This window comes from Synchiropus splendidus, chromosome 2, assembly GCF_027744825.2.
Source record: "Synchiropus splendidus isolate RoL2022-P1 chromosome 2, RoL_Sspl_1.0, whole genome shotgun sequence".
Lineage (NCBI taxonomy): Eukaryota > Metazoa > Chordata > Actinopteri > Syngnathiformes > Callionymidae > Synchiropus > Synchiropus splendidus.
The window spans coordinates 16,928,793-16,946,208 of record NC_071335.1 but is presented as its reverse complement, the minus strand read 5'-3'; the positions used below and the strand labels follow the sequence as shown (position 1 = coordinate 16,946,208).

At 42.7% G+C, this 17,416-nt stretch overlaps 2 protein-coding genes across 2 annotated transcripts; both read left to right on the top strand.

Annotated features, from left to right (window-relative positions):
- Nucleotides 1-1,313: 1,313 nt before the first annotated feature.
- LOC128754568 (centromere protein K-like) lies at nt 1,314-3,647 on the top strand. Its single transcript, XM_053857277.1, has 10 exons — nt 1,314-1,379; nt 1,482-1,571; nt 1,650-1,703; nt 1,918-1,981; nt 2,072-2,118; nt 2,348-2,430; nt 2,543-2,641; nt 2,825-2,963; nt 3,042-3,095; nt 3,379-3,647. Exons 1-10 carry the CDS (start codon nt 1,374-1,376, stop codon nt 3,532-3,534), a joined length of 792 nt encoding a protein of 263 aa, XP_053713252.1. The 5' UTR covers nt 1,314-1,373; the 3' UTR covers nt 3,535-3,647.
- A 598-nt stretch (nt 3,648-4,245) lies between these two features.
- Nucleotides 4,246-12,924, top strand: LOC128754067 (stromal membrane-associated protein 1-like). The gene is made up of 10 exons (XM_053856393.1): nt 4,246-4,510; nt 4,840-4,973; nt 8,549-8,634; nt 9,273-9,348; nt 9,506-9,568; nt 9,648-9,723; nt 10,129-10,262; nt 11,283-11,499; nt 11,813-12,153; nt 12,311-12,924. The coding sequence occupies exons 1-10, from the start codon at nt 4,393-4,395 to the stop codon at nt 12,443-12,445; spliced, it is 1,380 nt and encodes a 459-aa protein (XP_053712368.1). The 5' UTR covers nt 4,246-4,392; the 3' UTR covers nt 12,446-12,924.
- Nucleotides 12,925-17,416: the final 4,492 nt, after the last annotated feature.

Here is a 17,416-nt window from a genome sequence, read left to right as displayed (position 1 = left end):
TGCAGAGGAGGCGCCGCTGGATTATTAAATCATATTTAATAGAAACGGTTTGGCTGGAAATGGATATCCGAAGGTTGTCACGGAACCGCCACATATGTAAGGCCTGATGGAGCTATGAATTATTGAATGCTATCGATATCATTGGAGGCGGATGGGTAAAGCTTTGCGCCGCTGTTTTCAAGCGTTCGCTCTCTGGACATCGAAATAGGAGTCGACGCAGCTTTAGTTTGTGAAAGAGGAGCCTCTGCTGGTTGAAATGAGAACTGCAGACGTTGAGATAACGTGGCAGTTCTATGTAAGTAGTGACTTTCTGTTCTGGGAAAGACAACTAAAAGAAAAAAATATTTTCTTTATTTAAAATTATTGCAGGAATATTGTTTACATTCTTCCAGTATTTTGTTTTTTTTTTTCTTCTCGAACAGAAAGCATGGCTTGTTGGCCTTTGAATATTAAACATAAATCGTATGAAACCACAGTTTATATAGTGTTTGTTCCTGCTCACCTGATACTGTCTAATCATATTTTTCAATCTCTTTGGAGTTACTAGTTAAGCGCAGTGTCACTTTATTTCTCGCAACACTAATTCAAATCTGATGAACCACATGATCGTGTTTAAAAGATAGCACTTTGTCTTTTCTCGGCCAAGGAATATGGAGGAATAAAGTGACACACAGGAAGTGACCATTCAATAACATGTTGAAAATGAAATGTTGTATCGACAAGGTTCCATGTCCATAATTCTTTCATGCTGAACCAGAAACGCGTCCCATGATTATTAGGGCATTTAAATAGATATTTATTATTTCATTACAGACTGCTGTATAGGTCAACGGTCATCCAGGATTGATCTCTGGCTGTTGGGGCTGTCCAAACTGATGAAATGGCACTGCATGGATTATATAAAAAATAATGTCAGGGATTATATGATCCATGCACGTTTGTATTTGCAGACACCTTTTTGGATTAATGGTATGTTTATAATACTAATAATACTAATACTAGTACTAATACTACTACTACTAATAATAATATAACGTTCAGCGTTTATGTTTATTCTGTTCCTTTAAGGATTCAGTGGTGACGGGTGAGTGGGGATGGAGCGAGGGGCTGCGCTGAAGGGTAGAGGGACAACGTTTTTAACTTCAAGGCGCTTCTTTTTTTATAATTTATATTTTTCCACAACTTGAAAAGTATAAATAATACAAATAAATACGCTTGACGATTGAGAAAATTAAATTTTGAGCTTTGCTGCGCAACTCTGCGCAGCAGCGACGCCCCGCAACAGTGTGCTCAAACACGGAAGTGACGACACATATTGGCGCTATTTTGGAAACGATCTGTTTGTTTATGCCTGTCATCGAAGTGTTGTGAAGATGATGGTAAGGCCGCCGTTCTGTGTACATTCTCCGTTTGTCCGTGTTGAAATTGTCAAATATTAACCGCCGGTTGACTTTTCACTCTCTGATCGCCCGTGTCTCCAGGCTGACGAGGATGGAGCTAACCAACTGTCCGAAGCTGCTCAGACGGAGCTTCTCCTTCAGTGCGAGCAGCAGTTTGCGCAGTTGGAAAAGGTGCTGATAATGTCCGCTGCGTTCGGCCGCTGGTTTTATTTGGCGCAACGCATGACATTTTGTTGATCTCTGTTCCAGATCCAGAATGAGATAATACTCACGGAGGCCGACTGGCAAAACCCGTGCGAAGTAGTAAGACAAAAACGCTTTGTTAAATAAAGAAATGCTTCGTGTTTAGTTGACTTATGTTCAATAAACTTCCTCTGATGGTGTTATGCTGTCTCATGTGACCAAACATTCTTGCAGTGACATTGTATCACTTGGCCATGCAGCCACAGATATTTAGCACCACGAGCATTCAAACATTTATCAAACACATTCAACTTTATTAATTTGTTTTCTGAAGTCAGTGAACAGGCTGATGGCAACAGAGGCAGAACTAAACCAGTGGATGAGTGAGGAGCCCAAATGTGAGTCTGTGAATGTGTTCTATACTTTCCTACTTTGACCTTTATGTTACTAAATCCTATATGTATGTCATGCTTTTGATGCTCTTTCAGTGTTGACAACGAATTCAGAAGTGTTACTCAAAGCTGGGAAGGAAGAGGTTTGTTTTCCTTTATCAAACAATGTCATGAGATAAAATGTCAGATGTGCAGCAAAGATCTCTCTTCCCAGACCAAGAGTTTAGGAGGAAATAAGATTTAAAACGTATCCTGACTAAATAGCAGAAAATATTAGATTTCCATGTTTTTCCATGTCTATTGTCAATTGATATTTATAATAACTTGTTGGTGCATAATTTTCCATCGTGCACTTGTTTTTTAATTCCACAGATGGTGAAGCTGTGTTCTGAACTTGAGATGGTGGTAGCTTGCTGTGAAGCCAAGCGAAACAAACTGGCAGAAACAAAGGAAGTGTAAGTTCATGTTATTGTTTCACATTTAGATTTTACTGTTGGTATAAAATATATTTTGTCCCTGTTTTCTGATTGTGTTTGGCTTGTTTCTTGGCTCCTATTTTTTAAATAGAGAATGCAAATGGCTCAAAGAGAAGCAGCAAGTCCTAGAAGCGGTGACCGATCACTTTAAGCGTCTCCAAATGGAAAGAAAAAACCAATCTGTAAACAGGTATGATGATGGAAGCACCTCTGATGCCACCAGATGGCAGAGGAGCAAAGACTGGTTTATGAAGCAAATATTCTACTATTGATGCCCGGATTTATAACAGTGGTTATGTCCAACATTTAAAAAGTATCTGCTGTAAGTCTTTCCAAATCTGCTTACTTTATATGCATGTAACAGTTTTGACAGTTTATTGCAGGACATGCGAGATAAAATCAAGAAGATGGAACTCTACCAAAAGAAGTTGTTGGACTCCCTTGGAGAAGTTCTGAATAATCATGTTCCTGCTCCTCAGAATGAATCCAGCTCCAACTACAAGAAGAAGAAGGTGTTCATCTCTTTTTTACCAGTTACTCTCTGCAACATCTTGTTTTTTCCTTCAAGAAAACTTTATTTCATGTTGCAGGATGTAGAAGACGAAACAAGTGAGGACCTGCTATCCCTGAATGATATCCTGCAGGTAGGTGTAGTATCTTCTGGACTTGGACCGAAACAGCCAAGATAAATATATTTTGCTCATCCCTTTGCTCTTGACTTGTTTATGTGATCGGATATGGTTAATAGTTAACTTGTTTATTTTGTCTGTACTCTGAACCGGGGTTGGTTTTGATGTGGACTTTATTCACACTTAATTATTTATTACACCTCTCAATAAATAAAGGTGATGCTCGGTCAGTGTGTAGTGGTCATTTTGACCCCTTCATACCAGCGACATCTTCTCCACTTTTTTTTCCTCTTTACAGCTGTTGATTAACCAGTTCCAGAACTCGCCACACGACCCGTACATCACTGTAGATTCAACGTTCTGGCCGCCATACGTGGAGATACTGCTGCGGTTTGGAATAGCAGTCAGGCACCAGGAGAATAACTTCAAGATTCGCTTGGAAACCTTTTGCTGAAGTTCTAATCATACTACTATATACTGTATGTCTTTGCTTGATCTTGTTTCTGGTTGTTCATGGAGTTAAAAAAATTATTTCGTAACACATTTTGTTCATGTAAATTGAGTCAGAGCGGCAAATGCTTTCAGTTATTAAACATTTTTTTAAGAATTTGCAACATTTGCTTGATACTTTTCATTGTGGGGTCATTATATCTTTATCAATACAATATGTTTATATTCTACAGTGTTATGAACCATATTACATGGGTTTGTTTGATGTTGCATTTACACAGGTAACTAAAGACGCAGGGTTTTTGGTCTTTTACATAGAACGGTGGCAGCCTGACCTAGTTTTATAGTAAAGATCAGACTCAATTGCATGTGTAGATTCCATTATTATCCATTATTAGAATGGTTGTGCATTGGATAGAATTTATTTCATAATTACCACGAAACGCTGTAGGCGTATAAGGGAGGAAAACAACCCCCATATAGACCCATAATAGACCCATTAAAATATGAAACACAAAATTACATTAAATTCTGACAAACCGCTGAAACATCCAGATTGATGCTACAAATATTTCTTATGTGTTGAAAAAAAAAAGGAAGACAAAAAGTAAATGAGTCAAAACCTGATTCTGAAATCGGGCTTGCGTCTTATGACGTCAGTGTCGTTCACCAATCCGGTTTGCCCGCCGCGTCACTACTCGGCATCCAGTGGGCGGAGTGGAGATTCCGGTTCCGGGTTTTACCTCGTCGCTCTCGGAGGCGCTCGCTCGATTGATATGTTATTTTATCCCAAACCTCACACGATTGTCGAGAGGTCCAAGTAAGGTTTTAAAGCAAACCAAGTGCCGCTCCCGCCGCGAACATGACGACCCGTTCGGAGAGAGAAAAGGCCCAGAAGCTGAACGAGCAGCACCAGGCCATCCTGTCCAAAATGCTGCGAGAAGACGACAACAAGTACTGCGCCGACTGCGAGGCGAAAGGTGTTACGTTTGTTCATCCCTTTCACCAATGATACCACGTTTTTACCAACTGTATAGCGCCGGCATGTGAGCGCCGGCCTCACTTTAACAACACATAAGCCAACGAAGGGGGTTTAAACCTTGTAGTCAGCTGACATCTTGAAGCTAAACTAAGTGGCTAGCAAGCGAGCTAACTTCTCTAAACCTACAAAAGCACCGGAGGTCTCGTTTCCTGCCGCCTCTCTCACCATGTCTTCACCATGAAGGAGACCACAGCTACATGCTGTAAACTGTGGTCGTTTTCCAGTCTTCAAAATAATTCCGATGTCTTTTATTTTCATTGTTCCCAGGTCCAAGATGGGCATCCTGGAATCTGGGAGTATTTATCTGCATTCGGTGTGCTGGCATCCACAGGAACCTCGGAGTTCACATATCTAGAGTCAAGTCTGTCAATCTGGATCAGTGGACCTCAGATCAAATCCAGGTAAACAACGCAACCTCAGTCAAGTAGGTGGGAGTGTTATGACTCCTGTATTTTTTCATCAAAGTGTGATGCTATTGTTCACCTGCTGTTCACCATGGACCCTGAGTCACTATAGCAGTAGTTCAATGTACAGTGGTACCTCGGTTTTCGAACGTCCCGGAATTCCAACAAAACGGAGTTCGAACAAAAATTTCGAGATTTTTTTGGTTCGGATTTCAAACGAAAATCCAGAACCCAAACGCCCCCGAAAAAGCAGGAAAAACATAACCTGCGCGGACCGATCAGCTGACCCACAACGCGCTTTGTTATTGTGTATAACGCAGCCTCTGTATGCAGACGTGTCCTGTTAGCTCCATTTACTGACTGTTTTTTCTTCATATTGAGGTGTAAAACCTTTCCTGTCTCCGCACTGGACCGTGGTAGAGTGTCACAGGGGAGGTGCTCGCTCTCCACACCACTCCAGGGTTTGATGTCCTGTTGTGGGCTGGAGCTGGGACAGGGATGAGGCGAGTCTGGGACAGAGCGTGACTTGGTTTATGACTTTGTCACAGCCAAACTGCACAGAAGCGCACATTCAGAGCTGGACACGCACCGGGCACCTCTTCACTTCTGGAGAGACGTCACACACTCGGCAACCCCTCCCACATGCAGCGGCCACACACATAGAGGAACAGCGCACCTGCAGCAGACACTCTACATTCACTCCGACAAAGGCCTATTTTAAGGCTTGGAACGCATTATTTCTTTTTCCATTCATTGTAATGGGAAAAATCGATTCAGATTTCAAACAAATTGCTTCTCGAACAGCCGTCTGGAAGGAAATGTGGTCGAGAACCGAGGTACCACTGTATTTATTTTTTGGAGCTATCAGCTATGCGTTTTCTTCTGAATAACAACTAGTAATTTCAAATCCTCCTGTTGTTTGCACCAGGTTTGTAAGTCCTCATGGGACAGACATCAGTCTGGAGTTCCTGGAGGTAGATCTCCCTGTGAGGGAGCAGCAAGCCAATTGGTTAACGTTAGCTGAGCAGGCAAGTTCAATAGCCTTGAGGTTTGGATCAGGAGTTAGCAGAGAGGGGATCATACTCATGCGTTTCAGGATAAACCTGCCATGTTGGAAAACATCAGCATCTTTATCCTGTGTAGGTTGTGTATAGGATGGAGTGCAGAGACTTTTGGAAGTTTATGGACAATTTTCCTCACCCATAGTCACTGATGTGGTTTAAATAAGTATTGGTACTGCTCTTAAAGGCCTTGGGATTGACATGAGCGCCTAGATTTGGCCCCTGCACCTCGAGTTTGCCGTTACTTCTGTCTTCTTGCAGAAGAAATTTATCTCATGAAACTGGACAGACTCTTGCCTTTGTATGACTGGGATCAGTCAGCGGAAAGTCTCATCATGTGCAAACAAAACGTTCTAAAGTGTGGACTGTTACATTTTATATTCAGTTAAAGTCTGTGTATTCTTGAATTAAAACATAAGTCTTGCGACAGAGCCTTCTGACTTGAGATGAATCTTGGTGTCATGAATGCGTCATTTGTTTATGGAAATGCAGAGGGTGCTATTTCTGTGATTCTTTTCCTAATTATAAGGTTCAGGAACTAGCAATTTGGTTTGCAAACACATGGGGCCTAATGTCTTCACACGTATGTATGGCTAATGCTGCGCCATCTGCAATTCCATTTAGACATTGGGGGACATGGCGAAATGGAACAAATCCTAATGGTTCTGTTGTATTCACCTGGATCCCATTGTTGTTATGTAACAACCGTAAACACTGTACAAGAATGTCAAACTAAAAAAAAAATCACGTCTGTATTTGAGGTTACGTAGGAGAGATAGCCAAAAGACAAAGCTCTCCGGCAACATTCCCAAAAATATTTAGGATCCCTGCCATGTGGACAGATAAGGTGGAACCATGAATGATTAAATTAGTCTCCTGGATTGAATTTGAATCACCTTCTTTCCAAGTAGAATGAATGATAGCCTGTGGAAAAATACACCGATACCTTCTTTGATGTGGCTGCAGTTTTGAATGAAAGTCAGCTGATACAGTGTTTTGGGCACCCTGATTTTTCAAAAGCATTAGTGAACAGTTGCGGCTTGTTTGAATACTCCGGCTGAGCCAACTCCTTCACAGGTTTTCTAACAAGAAGAGCAAGCTCTGTGCTAGAATATTCACACTGCTGTTTACCGGCTTTTATTGTTTCTGCCCATGATATTGAGTTTGCTAGACACTTCCCCGCCCAAATCTGCTCACAAAAGACATGTCACATGTTTAGTTTTCAACAGCACAATAGATGTTTGCCTGTCAGGACTACACGTGTATTTGAAAACAGTCAAGACTTAAGTGAGTTGTGGTTAAGGTTTTTTTCCCCATAAGCCTGTAGCATAAGGAAATGTAGCAATGAATTATGACACAAACAATTGAATCTTTCAGTTTCTGACTTGAACACTGGCAGTTAAATGCAGCTGTGTCTCCATTGAGATGCAGTGTTTAACCCAGATTTAATTGATGTACTGTACAGTAGTTGTTTCACAGTATCAAGTATCGGTGCTTTGTTCACAATACTGGAGGCCTGGGAAGATGAACTGTCCTGTGATCGCACACGTCTCGTGGGGGATGAGCTGCAACGTCCACATGCTGTCTGTCTTCATTCATTCGGATCTGCAAGTGTAGTGCTAGTGACGATAATGTTCACAAACCATGTAAACGTTTAGTTCAACAGCATAATTAGTCTGTCATGCAGGAGGTCATTTCCGTAATGCGATGAAGACGATTTCCAATGAGTCACACTGTGTCCATTGCCGTATTGTACCAGCAGCAGTTGTACCTTCTCATTTTATCTTTATTCTCACGATTTCATGACGTTGCAGATTTCACTGAAGGCATCACAGCGATGAACAAACGCATGTGGAAGTATGTAGTTAACTGTTTTATATTTAACATTCTTCAAAACAAGCTTTGATCACTGCTTCTCACACTCGTGACATTCTCGTGATGCGTCTCATGATGTTGTCACCTGAAATGGTTTTCCAACAGGTGACAACATCATTAAGCTCATTAAGAAGGCCAAGTCTACTAAGCAAATGGTGGCTACTTTGAGTAGTAGTGAAATACAAAACATATTCTTCTTTATATGTCGCTTCCTGTATTTAATGTCTTCAGTATGTACAATATATAAAGTAGCAGAAATAAAGAATAAAACAGTGAATGAGAAGGTGTTTCCAGACTTTTGTCTGGTAGTGTAGGTGGTTGTTTTACTTTACATGGTAAAAGTTTAGGAAGTGCTGATGTTGCTACAGTCGTAGTGAGGATATTGCAGAGGACAGAAGACAACCATTGGTTGTGGTGAATGAGGACATGAAATGGATAGGTGTGACTAGTGAGGATCATCATGGCAGTTTAAGGTGGATCAGCTGGTTGTAGCGAATGTTTTTCTTATACATTAGCAACTGTGACAAACACAATGGCTGAGAACCAACTATAAATGAACAACCTATAACCTATACCTACAACCTATAGTTTTCTGGGCTCCGGGTTTATGTTGGCTGTGTGTGTTTGTTTCACCAGAGCATACAGGACATGGGCAACACCAGAGCCAGACAGCTTTACGAGGCCAACCTTCCGGAAAGCTTCAGAAGACCTCAGACAGACCAGTATCCTTCACTGCCTGGCGTGTCCTTGCCCCATATTACTCTCTTTGAGGAAAGAAATCCTGGTGAGAGTCCTGGTGTGTGCTGCTAGCGAACATTGCAGCAGAGCTAAGATCACTGGTTGGATTTCCAGTAAAGGTATTTCTCTTGCTGTGAGCCGACAAAATTCGTTATGGTGGGTGAGCACCATCACAGCTCTCAAGTTATGGAAGTTGTTTCATAGATACGACTGTAAGCTGCGCTCATTATGTAAGCACTTCTCAGTGCTTCTATAGTTAGCATATTGATCGTGTGTTAGGGAAGCAAATTTAGTTTGTACAACTACAGGCTTGCACACACGACTTCTCTGTCCCTGAGGAAATGTAGTTTGTAAAACCAGCTTTTGCAGCTGCTTTTACTCAAAGCACTCATAGTTTAAACAGCCGTCACGGCACTCACCATGAGAGTGGTCGAACTAGCAGCAAGCTGAATTGTAGCTCCGCTGCATGTAGTTTCTCTCCCCAACAACATGGCTGCGCTGTATTAGTGAGACACTCAGAGGCTCTAACAGTCTGCATCTTTGTCTCTGCTGTACTGTACTGAACGTTGTGTGAAACAATTTCTTCTTGCTTCCTTGTTGCATCCTTTAACGTCTCTCTCAGAGCTGTTGAATTCTTCATCAGGGATAAATATGAGAAGAAGAAATACTACAGCAGGAACATGACCAACGGCGGAAGTGTAAGTGATGTCAATCACTGTGTACTCGGTTTGACTGTTTGCAGTCAGTCAGGTTTGTTTGTATATATTAATTGCGCAACCTAACGGAAACCTGTTTCCGCAAATTTCTACTTACATGCTCTTTGTTTTTTTTCCCCGACTTCACCTGTGCTCTCAGCCTAAAGACAATAAGAAAGAGAAGGAGCCTGATCGAGTGAGCGAGGTTTCATCTTACACTAAGGTATCACGGTTACCTCCACGGAGCCACGTGAGTTTGTTGTCCGGATTTCATTTTTAACTGTTTTGTGCTACTTTTCCAGAGCGAGGAGTCAAGGCCAGTTCCCAAAATTAGCCCAGCAAAGACCACAGAGCCCTCTGTGAACCTACTAGGACTTGGTGAGTGCTACTTCAGTGTCACTACGTGTTGGAATCTAGCCTTCTGTTTTCACTACACACATTTAATGGATGCCATTGCAGCCACTTTGATGTTCATTTTTATCATCTTAAAGGCAAATGTAATTCAATAACATAGCAGTCAGCAAAGATTACATCATGACTATAAGCTGAGCTTAGCCCCGCACTTTTGTCTAATCCGAATGTGCAAGATCTTGAAGCATATGCAGAATCAGAGCTCCATGAACTAGTCCAAGCCAGGATCAGAACATTCTTTTGGATCCACTCAATCACATTTCAGGATATATTAACTCTGGTTTCTTAATGGCGGCGACTCAAGCTTCAGTCTAATTCAGCCTTCCTTTCCTGTCTTGACCCCCCCCTCTCTTTCCCCCGCTGCCGATCCAGATGTACCAGCAGCTGCAGCGACGACTAACAATGGTAGCATGAGCACAAGCCAGAGCAACAATGACCTGGATATATTCGGACCAATGGTTTCCAACCCACTTCCTGCATCCACACCAGCAACTCAGTTCTCTCAGGTAAACAATGCTGCAGTCCAGATTTGGCACTGGGGATTAATGAGTGAGCTAAACGTAAACATGCTTTATGTATGAGGCACAGAAAAATTCATATCATCAGGATTATTCAATATTTTGCTGTCATCTAACTTTCTACAAACTAACTACAATAAAACAGTGGGTAAAATATGAATGATAATTTAACAGGTATATTTAACCTTCGTCATGTAGGTTAAATGTTTCTCTCTAATATGTATGGTGGAGACAATATTGCTAGTTGAGCAGGCACTTGTCTGGGCTGCAGAGATTTTTCTGTGGTTCTGATGCTGTAAGCAGTGATTTCACGTTCTGTCCAAGTGTTTTTTTTGTCATTTTTCATGAGACCAAGAGAGAAGAAGTCACTCCTTTGATTAGAAAACTTCTATATTATATCGCCAACAAGCAGCCATCACTGCTGCTGTGACTCAGAACGCTGGATGAGCGTCTGCTGCTCGGAGGTTCTAATGCTGGAAAACATGCCGGCTTTGTACATACGACCGAGTCGGTAGCTAACAGTGGCTAATGTTGTCGTCCACCATGCCCCGAGCTCGCCGGCTGACAGGCAGAGCTTCGTGCTGAAGGGCTCCCTGTGTGTTGAGAGCTCACTGTGCCTTCTAAAGCCGCCTCCCACCAGTCAGTTTTCACGGGGACAAAGCGTGGTGCAGCGTTTGGGTGCATCGGGACAAACTGAGAGAAGCTGTGGAGACGGGTGTTCGGCTCAATAACTGTTTCAGGATGATAATCATGTTTTCAGAATCGTAATCCTGATAAAAATTCAATGGATTGACCAGCCCTACTTTAAATCCGGATTGATGCTCTGCACTACAGAACTGAATCAGTGTCTGTAAAGTTCAGTCGAGTAAGCAGGATATATCGCTGACTCATGAAAGTGTGCTTGTTACGATTGAGAAACCATTTCCTATTCCAGCCTTGAGCGTGTTTTGCCTGTGTTACAGCGATAGTCCCTCTGTATGACGCTCTCCATTTCTCATCCCATGTTAGGTGAGTTCCAGTAGTGCGGCAAGTACACCGACACAAGCTCCAGCCGCCGCAGCAGCAGCACCGCCCGTCAGTTCTGGATCAGGACCCGGGGAGCTGGACTTGTTCAGTGAAAGCAGCAGCGCAGCTAAAACAGATGACAGTGCGAAGAAACCGTTGTCCAAGGACTCCATCCTCTCTCTGTATGGGACCAGCAGCATGTCGCAGCAGGCTCCTGCTGGTAAGATTGCGGGGATCAGTCTTCATGGTTCTGTTGGTGGTTCCTGGCAAGATTGACATGCCACAACCATGCCGACCCACACACGAACCTCCTGCAGTGCCAAAGGGCAAACACTCTCAATGTTTGTCAACTCTTTGCCTCCTTTGAGGCTGTGCTTGGTCTGTCAGGAACCATATTTGTCCAATTGAGCTGAAGAATTGTCAACATTGTCATTTAAATTAAATCCAGCCAGTCGGCAATATTCTCCTGACAATATTCTTTTTTAAAATGCATTTTCAGTCACACGTTTCCTCACCTCTCCGCCTCTTTTCAGCGGGCATGTTCATGGGTCCAGCTCAGATGCAGTTTCCAGTCCAGGCGGCGGCCGGTTACCAGGCCTTCCCAGGCATGGGAGCAGCCATGCCCCCTACGACGGTCATGGGAGCCATGATGGCTCAGAGCGGCGCCGCCGCCATGATGGGGCCGAGTCCCGGGATGATGGTGGGAATGACGATGCCCAACGGCTTCATGGGAAACGCACCTGCTGGCGGCATGATGGGAATGGCTCCGAGAATGATGGCTCCTCAGGGTGGCGCTATGCCCTCAGGCATGGTCCCGGCGCAGGGAATGTATGCCATTCAGCCGGGCCAGCAAGCTCAGTGGAACATGGGTCAGGTATGGCAACCTTACATACAGCCTTCATTTATACATTTTTTTAATGACTTTCTTACCGATTGTGCCTTGTTATGTTGTTGGAGAAAAATGACTGAAGGACATTGGTCTTGCTGGACAAAGGCAACAGGTTTTCACAGGGACTTCTCCCTCCCCGCAGGTGAACCAGCAAATGTCAGGTCTGGCTCTGAACGGCGCCGGCGGTCAGATGGCCTTCGCTCAGCCCCCGACAGCGATGGGCGGGTGGGCAGCCCCAGGGTCCGGGCAGACGTTGAGCACACAGCTGTGGAAGTGAGAACTCTGGAAGAGGAGGAGTGGAGGAAGCAGAAAGTGCATTATACATATATCCCGTGCTGCTCGGCACTTCAAAATGGTGTCCATCTTCATCATGGATCAGCCTTCAGACCATGACAATTGTATCCGTTTCCCCTTTCTATCGCTCTCTCTCTCTTCTTCTTCTCTCAAACGTGTGAGTGAGTTGGGAGTGGAGGAACTCAGCAGGATATAGGCTTTTTTTTTTCAACTGTTATTTTCCTATTTTGGAAAGATTACAGAGGAGTGAACAGTCCCAACACAAACGAGATTTACATATCGGGGGAACAGCTGCAGGACCAGTTACACAAGCTTTTATTGTACCACTGTATCATGATAAAGTTATAGTACATTTAAGAAGAATTGTATTTAAAGGGAGGGAACACGACAATCACGTCTCTGTTCGGCTCCGAGATGTACAGCGCTGTATAACCTTCTTTTAAAGTCCTTGTGGTTCCTCTAATAAAGTGATATTAAATAATCTTACTCTGTTTGTCATTCATGAACGTGAAGTTTACGTCCGGACTGAGTGAATACAATCACAGCCGCTGCTGATTATCAAAATGGCTCTGAAAAATGCAGATAAAGTATATATATATATATATATATATATATATATATATATATATATATATATATAATCACGTGCTACCATTGTGATGGTGCCCCAGGCTGAAATTCACCCGTGTAGTGATCCCGTTTGACATGTAGATGGCAGCATTATCCCATTTATGAACCGAGGTTTTGACTTGGTTGATTCAAATTTTAAATGAATTTTTGTCTTTGTCAAGCGTCATTGAGCCACGAGTTGTCAAGGTTCCGCCCGCCTGTAACGACCAAGGACCGACACTTGGTGGCAGCGTTACTGTAGTCACTGGAAAAAGGAGTTGTCCTTTTGGTAGCAGAGTGCAGAGGTGCACTGCCAGAGTCAAGGGCCCGGGCCACAGTGTGGTCGCACCCACATGGTCTGCTGGTTCCAGTCAGTTTGACCATGTCCCGGAGGAATGACGCCACATGAATTGAAGCGAGTTTTCTAGTTTATAATGAAGAGTATATGGACTGGCACTGTTGAGTTGAGAGTGGTTCATTTTCATGTTATTTTATTGAGACTAGTAATGCCATAAAAACACACTTCAAAGCAAAAAAGTGAGGATGATAGAACAACTTTCGACATCATTAATATTGCTAACCTCTTTAGCATGCTATCAAAGCTTTACTGCATTCATTTTTAATAGAATAAACATGGCTGCCATTTGTTGCCTTTGGTCGGCATCTTCCATCAAATTTGTTTGTGACTTGTCCAAACTGTCACATAGGGAGTGTGAAATATACAAATTCATTGACCGCGATGGTTAGCTACTAGGTGCCGAAGCTAAATGCTAAGCACAGCTAAAATGTTTTTCTAGTTTTGAGGTGGTTAACTATGTTGTCTGTGACATACAGTCAACTTGCAAGATATACAGGTCGCACCTGAGTATAAGTCGCAGGACCAGTGGCACTTAAAAGACTTAAAGTCCGAAAAATACAGTTCTTGTTTTGTACCGAGCCACCAGACGTGACATGAGCATTCCTTTTGACCAGACATGTGACTCTGGAATAAGATGTTCCAAATATATTTGCTCCTTTCAAACAAAGTTTATTTGTTTGTTTGCTTGTGTCTGAGTGTGTTTATCTGTCAAACTGTTACTTAGAATTCTCTTGGGGTCACCTTGACCTACCTTTATCAAGACTGCCGAAAAAACAATTCAGTGGTTCGAGTTCATTACTGTATTGTTTGAATGTATTAGTGAATGAGGCGGCGTAGCCATTTGAATGCATGTGTTTGAGCATCTCTCAGAGAGATTATGCTAGTCGAAAGTAAATACCAAAGCAATAAAGTGAAATGTAAATACAAGCAGTTAGCTTGTCGCGTCAGTTTCTGAGAGTGGCTAGCTAGTGTACTGTATGTATGGTGCCGACGGACATGTTTAGTAGCTGAAGATAGCTTTTTACGATATTTGTGGGTTTGCTTAGTGAGATTTAACTTTATTGAGACCATATTTAGCGTCCAAACAATGGTCTTTTAAACAGGTACGACCGTGATTTGATGTATTGAAAACAAAAAGGACGTTGAGGTGTTTGCATTTAGTACTTTACTATGTTACGATGATGCAATATGGTACAAACACATGAGTGAAAGTTTCCATACATCACAGCATCTATGGACACTTTCAGTCCTTGGGTGACACTGAGGAACCTGGAGGTCTAGAAGCCCAACTCAAGAAAAAGTGGAAAAAGTTTTTAAAAGCAAATTTAAAATTCACAATTTTCACACAATTTCCATTCATCCAGATCCATGCCGGGGGAAATAACCCAGGTTTCTCGACTCACATGATATCTGGGGCCAATGGAAGTGTGCGTGCGATGTAAACACAAGGTCTTTCAGCACCACATTTCTTTCTGTTCCCCATTAACCACCCTCAATGTCGGTGCAGAGGATGAGACAGCAAACAGTCCGCAGTTGTGCAAACAAAAAGTGATTCTGTGTTGCAGCTAAACTCAAACTTTAGGCAGCAAAACGGTCATTTTTCAACCCTGTATTGATACTAGATGTGGCACTGTCAGTTGGAATTATAGAATGACAACAATGTCATGGGAAATGTGTATGAAATGTGTATGATTTTTCTATTCAGCAGTCCTGTTTTGATGACTGTGATTCTTTGTTTATCATTGTCAGGTTTTCATTGGGGTTAATACAGTGTCACTCTACTGAGCCTGAGTCAGTGTGTTTTATCCAATACCTTCAGGGTTTCAATACTTGTCTGAGGGAGTCACAATATAATAAAAGGCGGCTATTAAATATAGATCCTGAACTGGTTTAGGTGAAACCAGCTGCGCTGCATTCCTCTCATATAATAGTAGGATTTATATCCAGATGGTTTTCATTTTGTGAGAACATGTTGGACGTTTTCTTTCCACCATCAATCGAGTTCTGGAGCAAACACGACGGTTGAGTCAGAGTGTTGGCATTAGACACAAAACTCTACTGTATTGTGTCTTTCCATTTCACTCTTATATAAGCACTTGAAGGCCTGAATGCATTTCTGCTGGATTTTATTGGGCACCAGTGACAAACCTTTTTGGAAAATCACAGTCATTTAGTGTTTACAGTCGGTAGCAGGAAAATGTTCCTCACGTTGCCACTGAGTGGTCCCTCACCACTCCCCTTTCACTGCCACAACCAGCACCTGGACGACAACGGTTTTCGTTTATCACACTGGTGTGCGTTCTGGCAAACAGTCGTTCACATGGTCTCGCTCTGGAAGGAGGCACTATTGTTATTGCGAATCTGTATTAGGCAGAAGTGGACCTGCCCGAATCTGAGGGTGTGGCCCTCAAACCTGTCGCACGTGATTCTCCAGTCAATGACCAGCCACCAGCAGGCATCGTCTCACCCAGTCAGACTCTCTGCAAAGCAATGCCTGACTCCCATGCGTGACGAAACCTAACCACCGCCCCGAGCGTGTTTGTCCGTGTTCCGTCTCTGCCTCGGAGCGTTCTCTTCACGTACACTGTGTAAACTCTTCGGTGAAGTTCAATGCCGTCTCTCAACCCAGCCCTTTAGCAAAGAGGTTCGGCATTCCTCTCAGTGTGTGTCAAACATAACACTGCTCCAGCAGGGAGGCAGAATGTTCCCGAGAGAATGCTCCCACTCTTCGGGCGGTTTTTGACCCCGAGACATCAGCATTCCAGCTGATATCAGCTCTGGACTCAAGTGTTGCCAGCAGGACTCAGACTTACACAACTTCTTGTTGATTAAGGGATTTTGGGGATTAGGATAAATGGCGCATTGATGTGCAGCCGCATGAAACAATCTTGAGTTTCCGTCATTGGCTTAATCCGACTTAATATCATCTGTTAAACTAGCAATAAAAGTATCACAATAACAATAGCGATAATGATTTTACGGTTGTCAAATTATAATTTGACATAGCTTAAGGTGCATCAAACCTCCTGCCTGCTTTGGAGTGACTCAGCCTGTTTTCCAACAACGCCCAATTAATTCTATACTGTCAAGGAAACAATAAAAATGATGCATGAGGAAGGCACTAAAACAAAAATATTATATGTTTGAACATAGGGTGGGTGGAAAACTGGTGCATGTATTTTGACACCAAACATGGAGATGAGTGTATTAAGTTTAAGATAGACTGTTTTCACATTTCTGGTTCGACATTACCAGTTATAGACATTGTTTGGTCCGCAGTTATGACTGGGTTTGGGACTTTGGCCGCTTGTGTGATGGAGTTTTTTGTGTCATACATAATTTCAACTTTTTAGATAAGAGGTTGAATTCAAGACACCTCTGATATTCTGGTTTCCTCCTCTAGTCCAAAAACTATTTAGACCACAAGACTGTTATTGGTGACTATTTATTACTTAGTAGCAGTAGTGGTCGCAGCGGAAATGTGTATGAGTCCTGTACGGGACTGTGTCCTGTCCAGGGTGTCCCCTGACTCTCACCCCAAGTAGGTGGGATCCACCCCTGTGATGCCTTGAATGTGAGAATTAATGAATGTTATTTGGCGCGTGTAAGTGAACATTTATCTCCATTTAAAGTTCATATTTCCCATTGTTGTGTTATTACACTTTGAATGGTAATTTTCACTTTGTTTCGAGGATGTCATATGTGATCTCATTCTACACTCTTCATCCATGAACCCTATTGGTGGTGTTCTTCATCTCCATGTTCCTGACATCTCCAGAATTCTTCGTCCAACATGTCCATGAGCTCTGATGCACTTCTTTATAGTCTTGCTACTACCTACCTACTACCTACTCTTGCTGATACCCTTCTGTCACAGATCAACCCTGTCAGTTGACTCCACCTGCCTACATTCTCCTCTTCACTAGGAATGGGCAATATGGACCAAAAAAAAGTTATGTGTAGAGACGAGAAATTCAATTTTTCACG

Bases quoted from the DNA above. Each gene is read 5' to 3' on its own strand.
- LOC128754568 (XM_053857277.1), top strand. The intron at 1,572-1,649 runs GTGCTGATAATG...TCTCTGTTCCAG, and splicing joins AGTTTGCGCAGTTGGAAAAG to ATCCAGAATGAGATAATACT. The intron at 1,982-2,071 runs GTGAGTCTGTGA...ATGCTCTTTCAG, and splicing joins GATGAGTGAGGAGCCCAAAT to TGTTGACAACGAATTCAGAA.
- LOC128754067 (XM_053856393.1), top strand. From the start codon at position 4,393: ATGACGACCCGTTCGGAGAGAGAAAAGGCCCAGAAGCTGAACGAGCAG. The intron at 9,349-9,505 runs GTAAGTGATGTC...CTGTGCTCTCAG, and splicing joins ACATGACCAACGGCGGAAGT to CCTAAAGACAATAAGAAAGA. The intron at 10,263-11,282 runs GTAAACAATGCT...ATCCCATGTTAG, and splicing joins CAGCAACTCAGTTCTCTCAG to GTGAGTTCCAGTAGTGCGGC.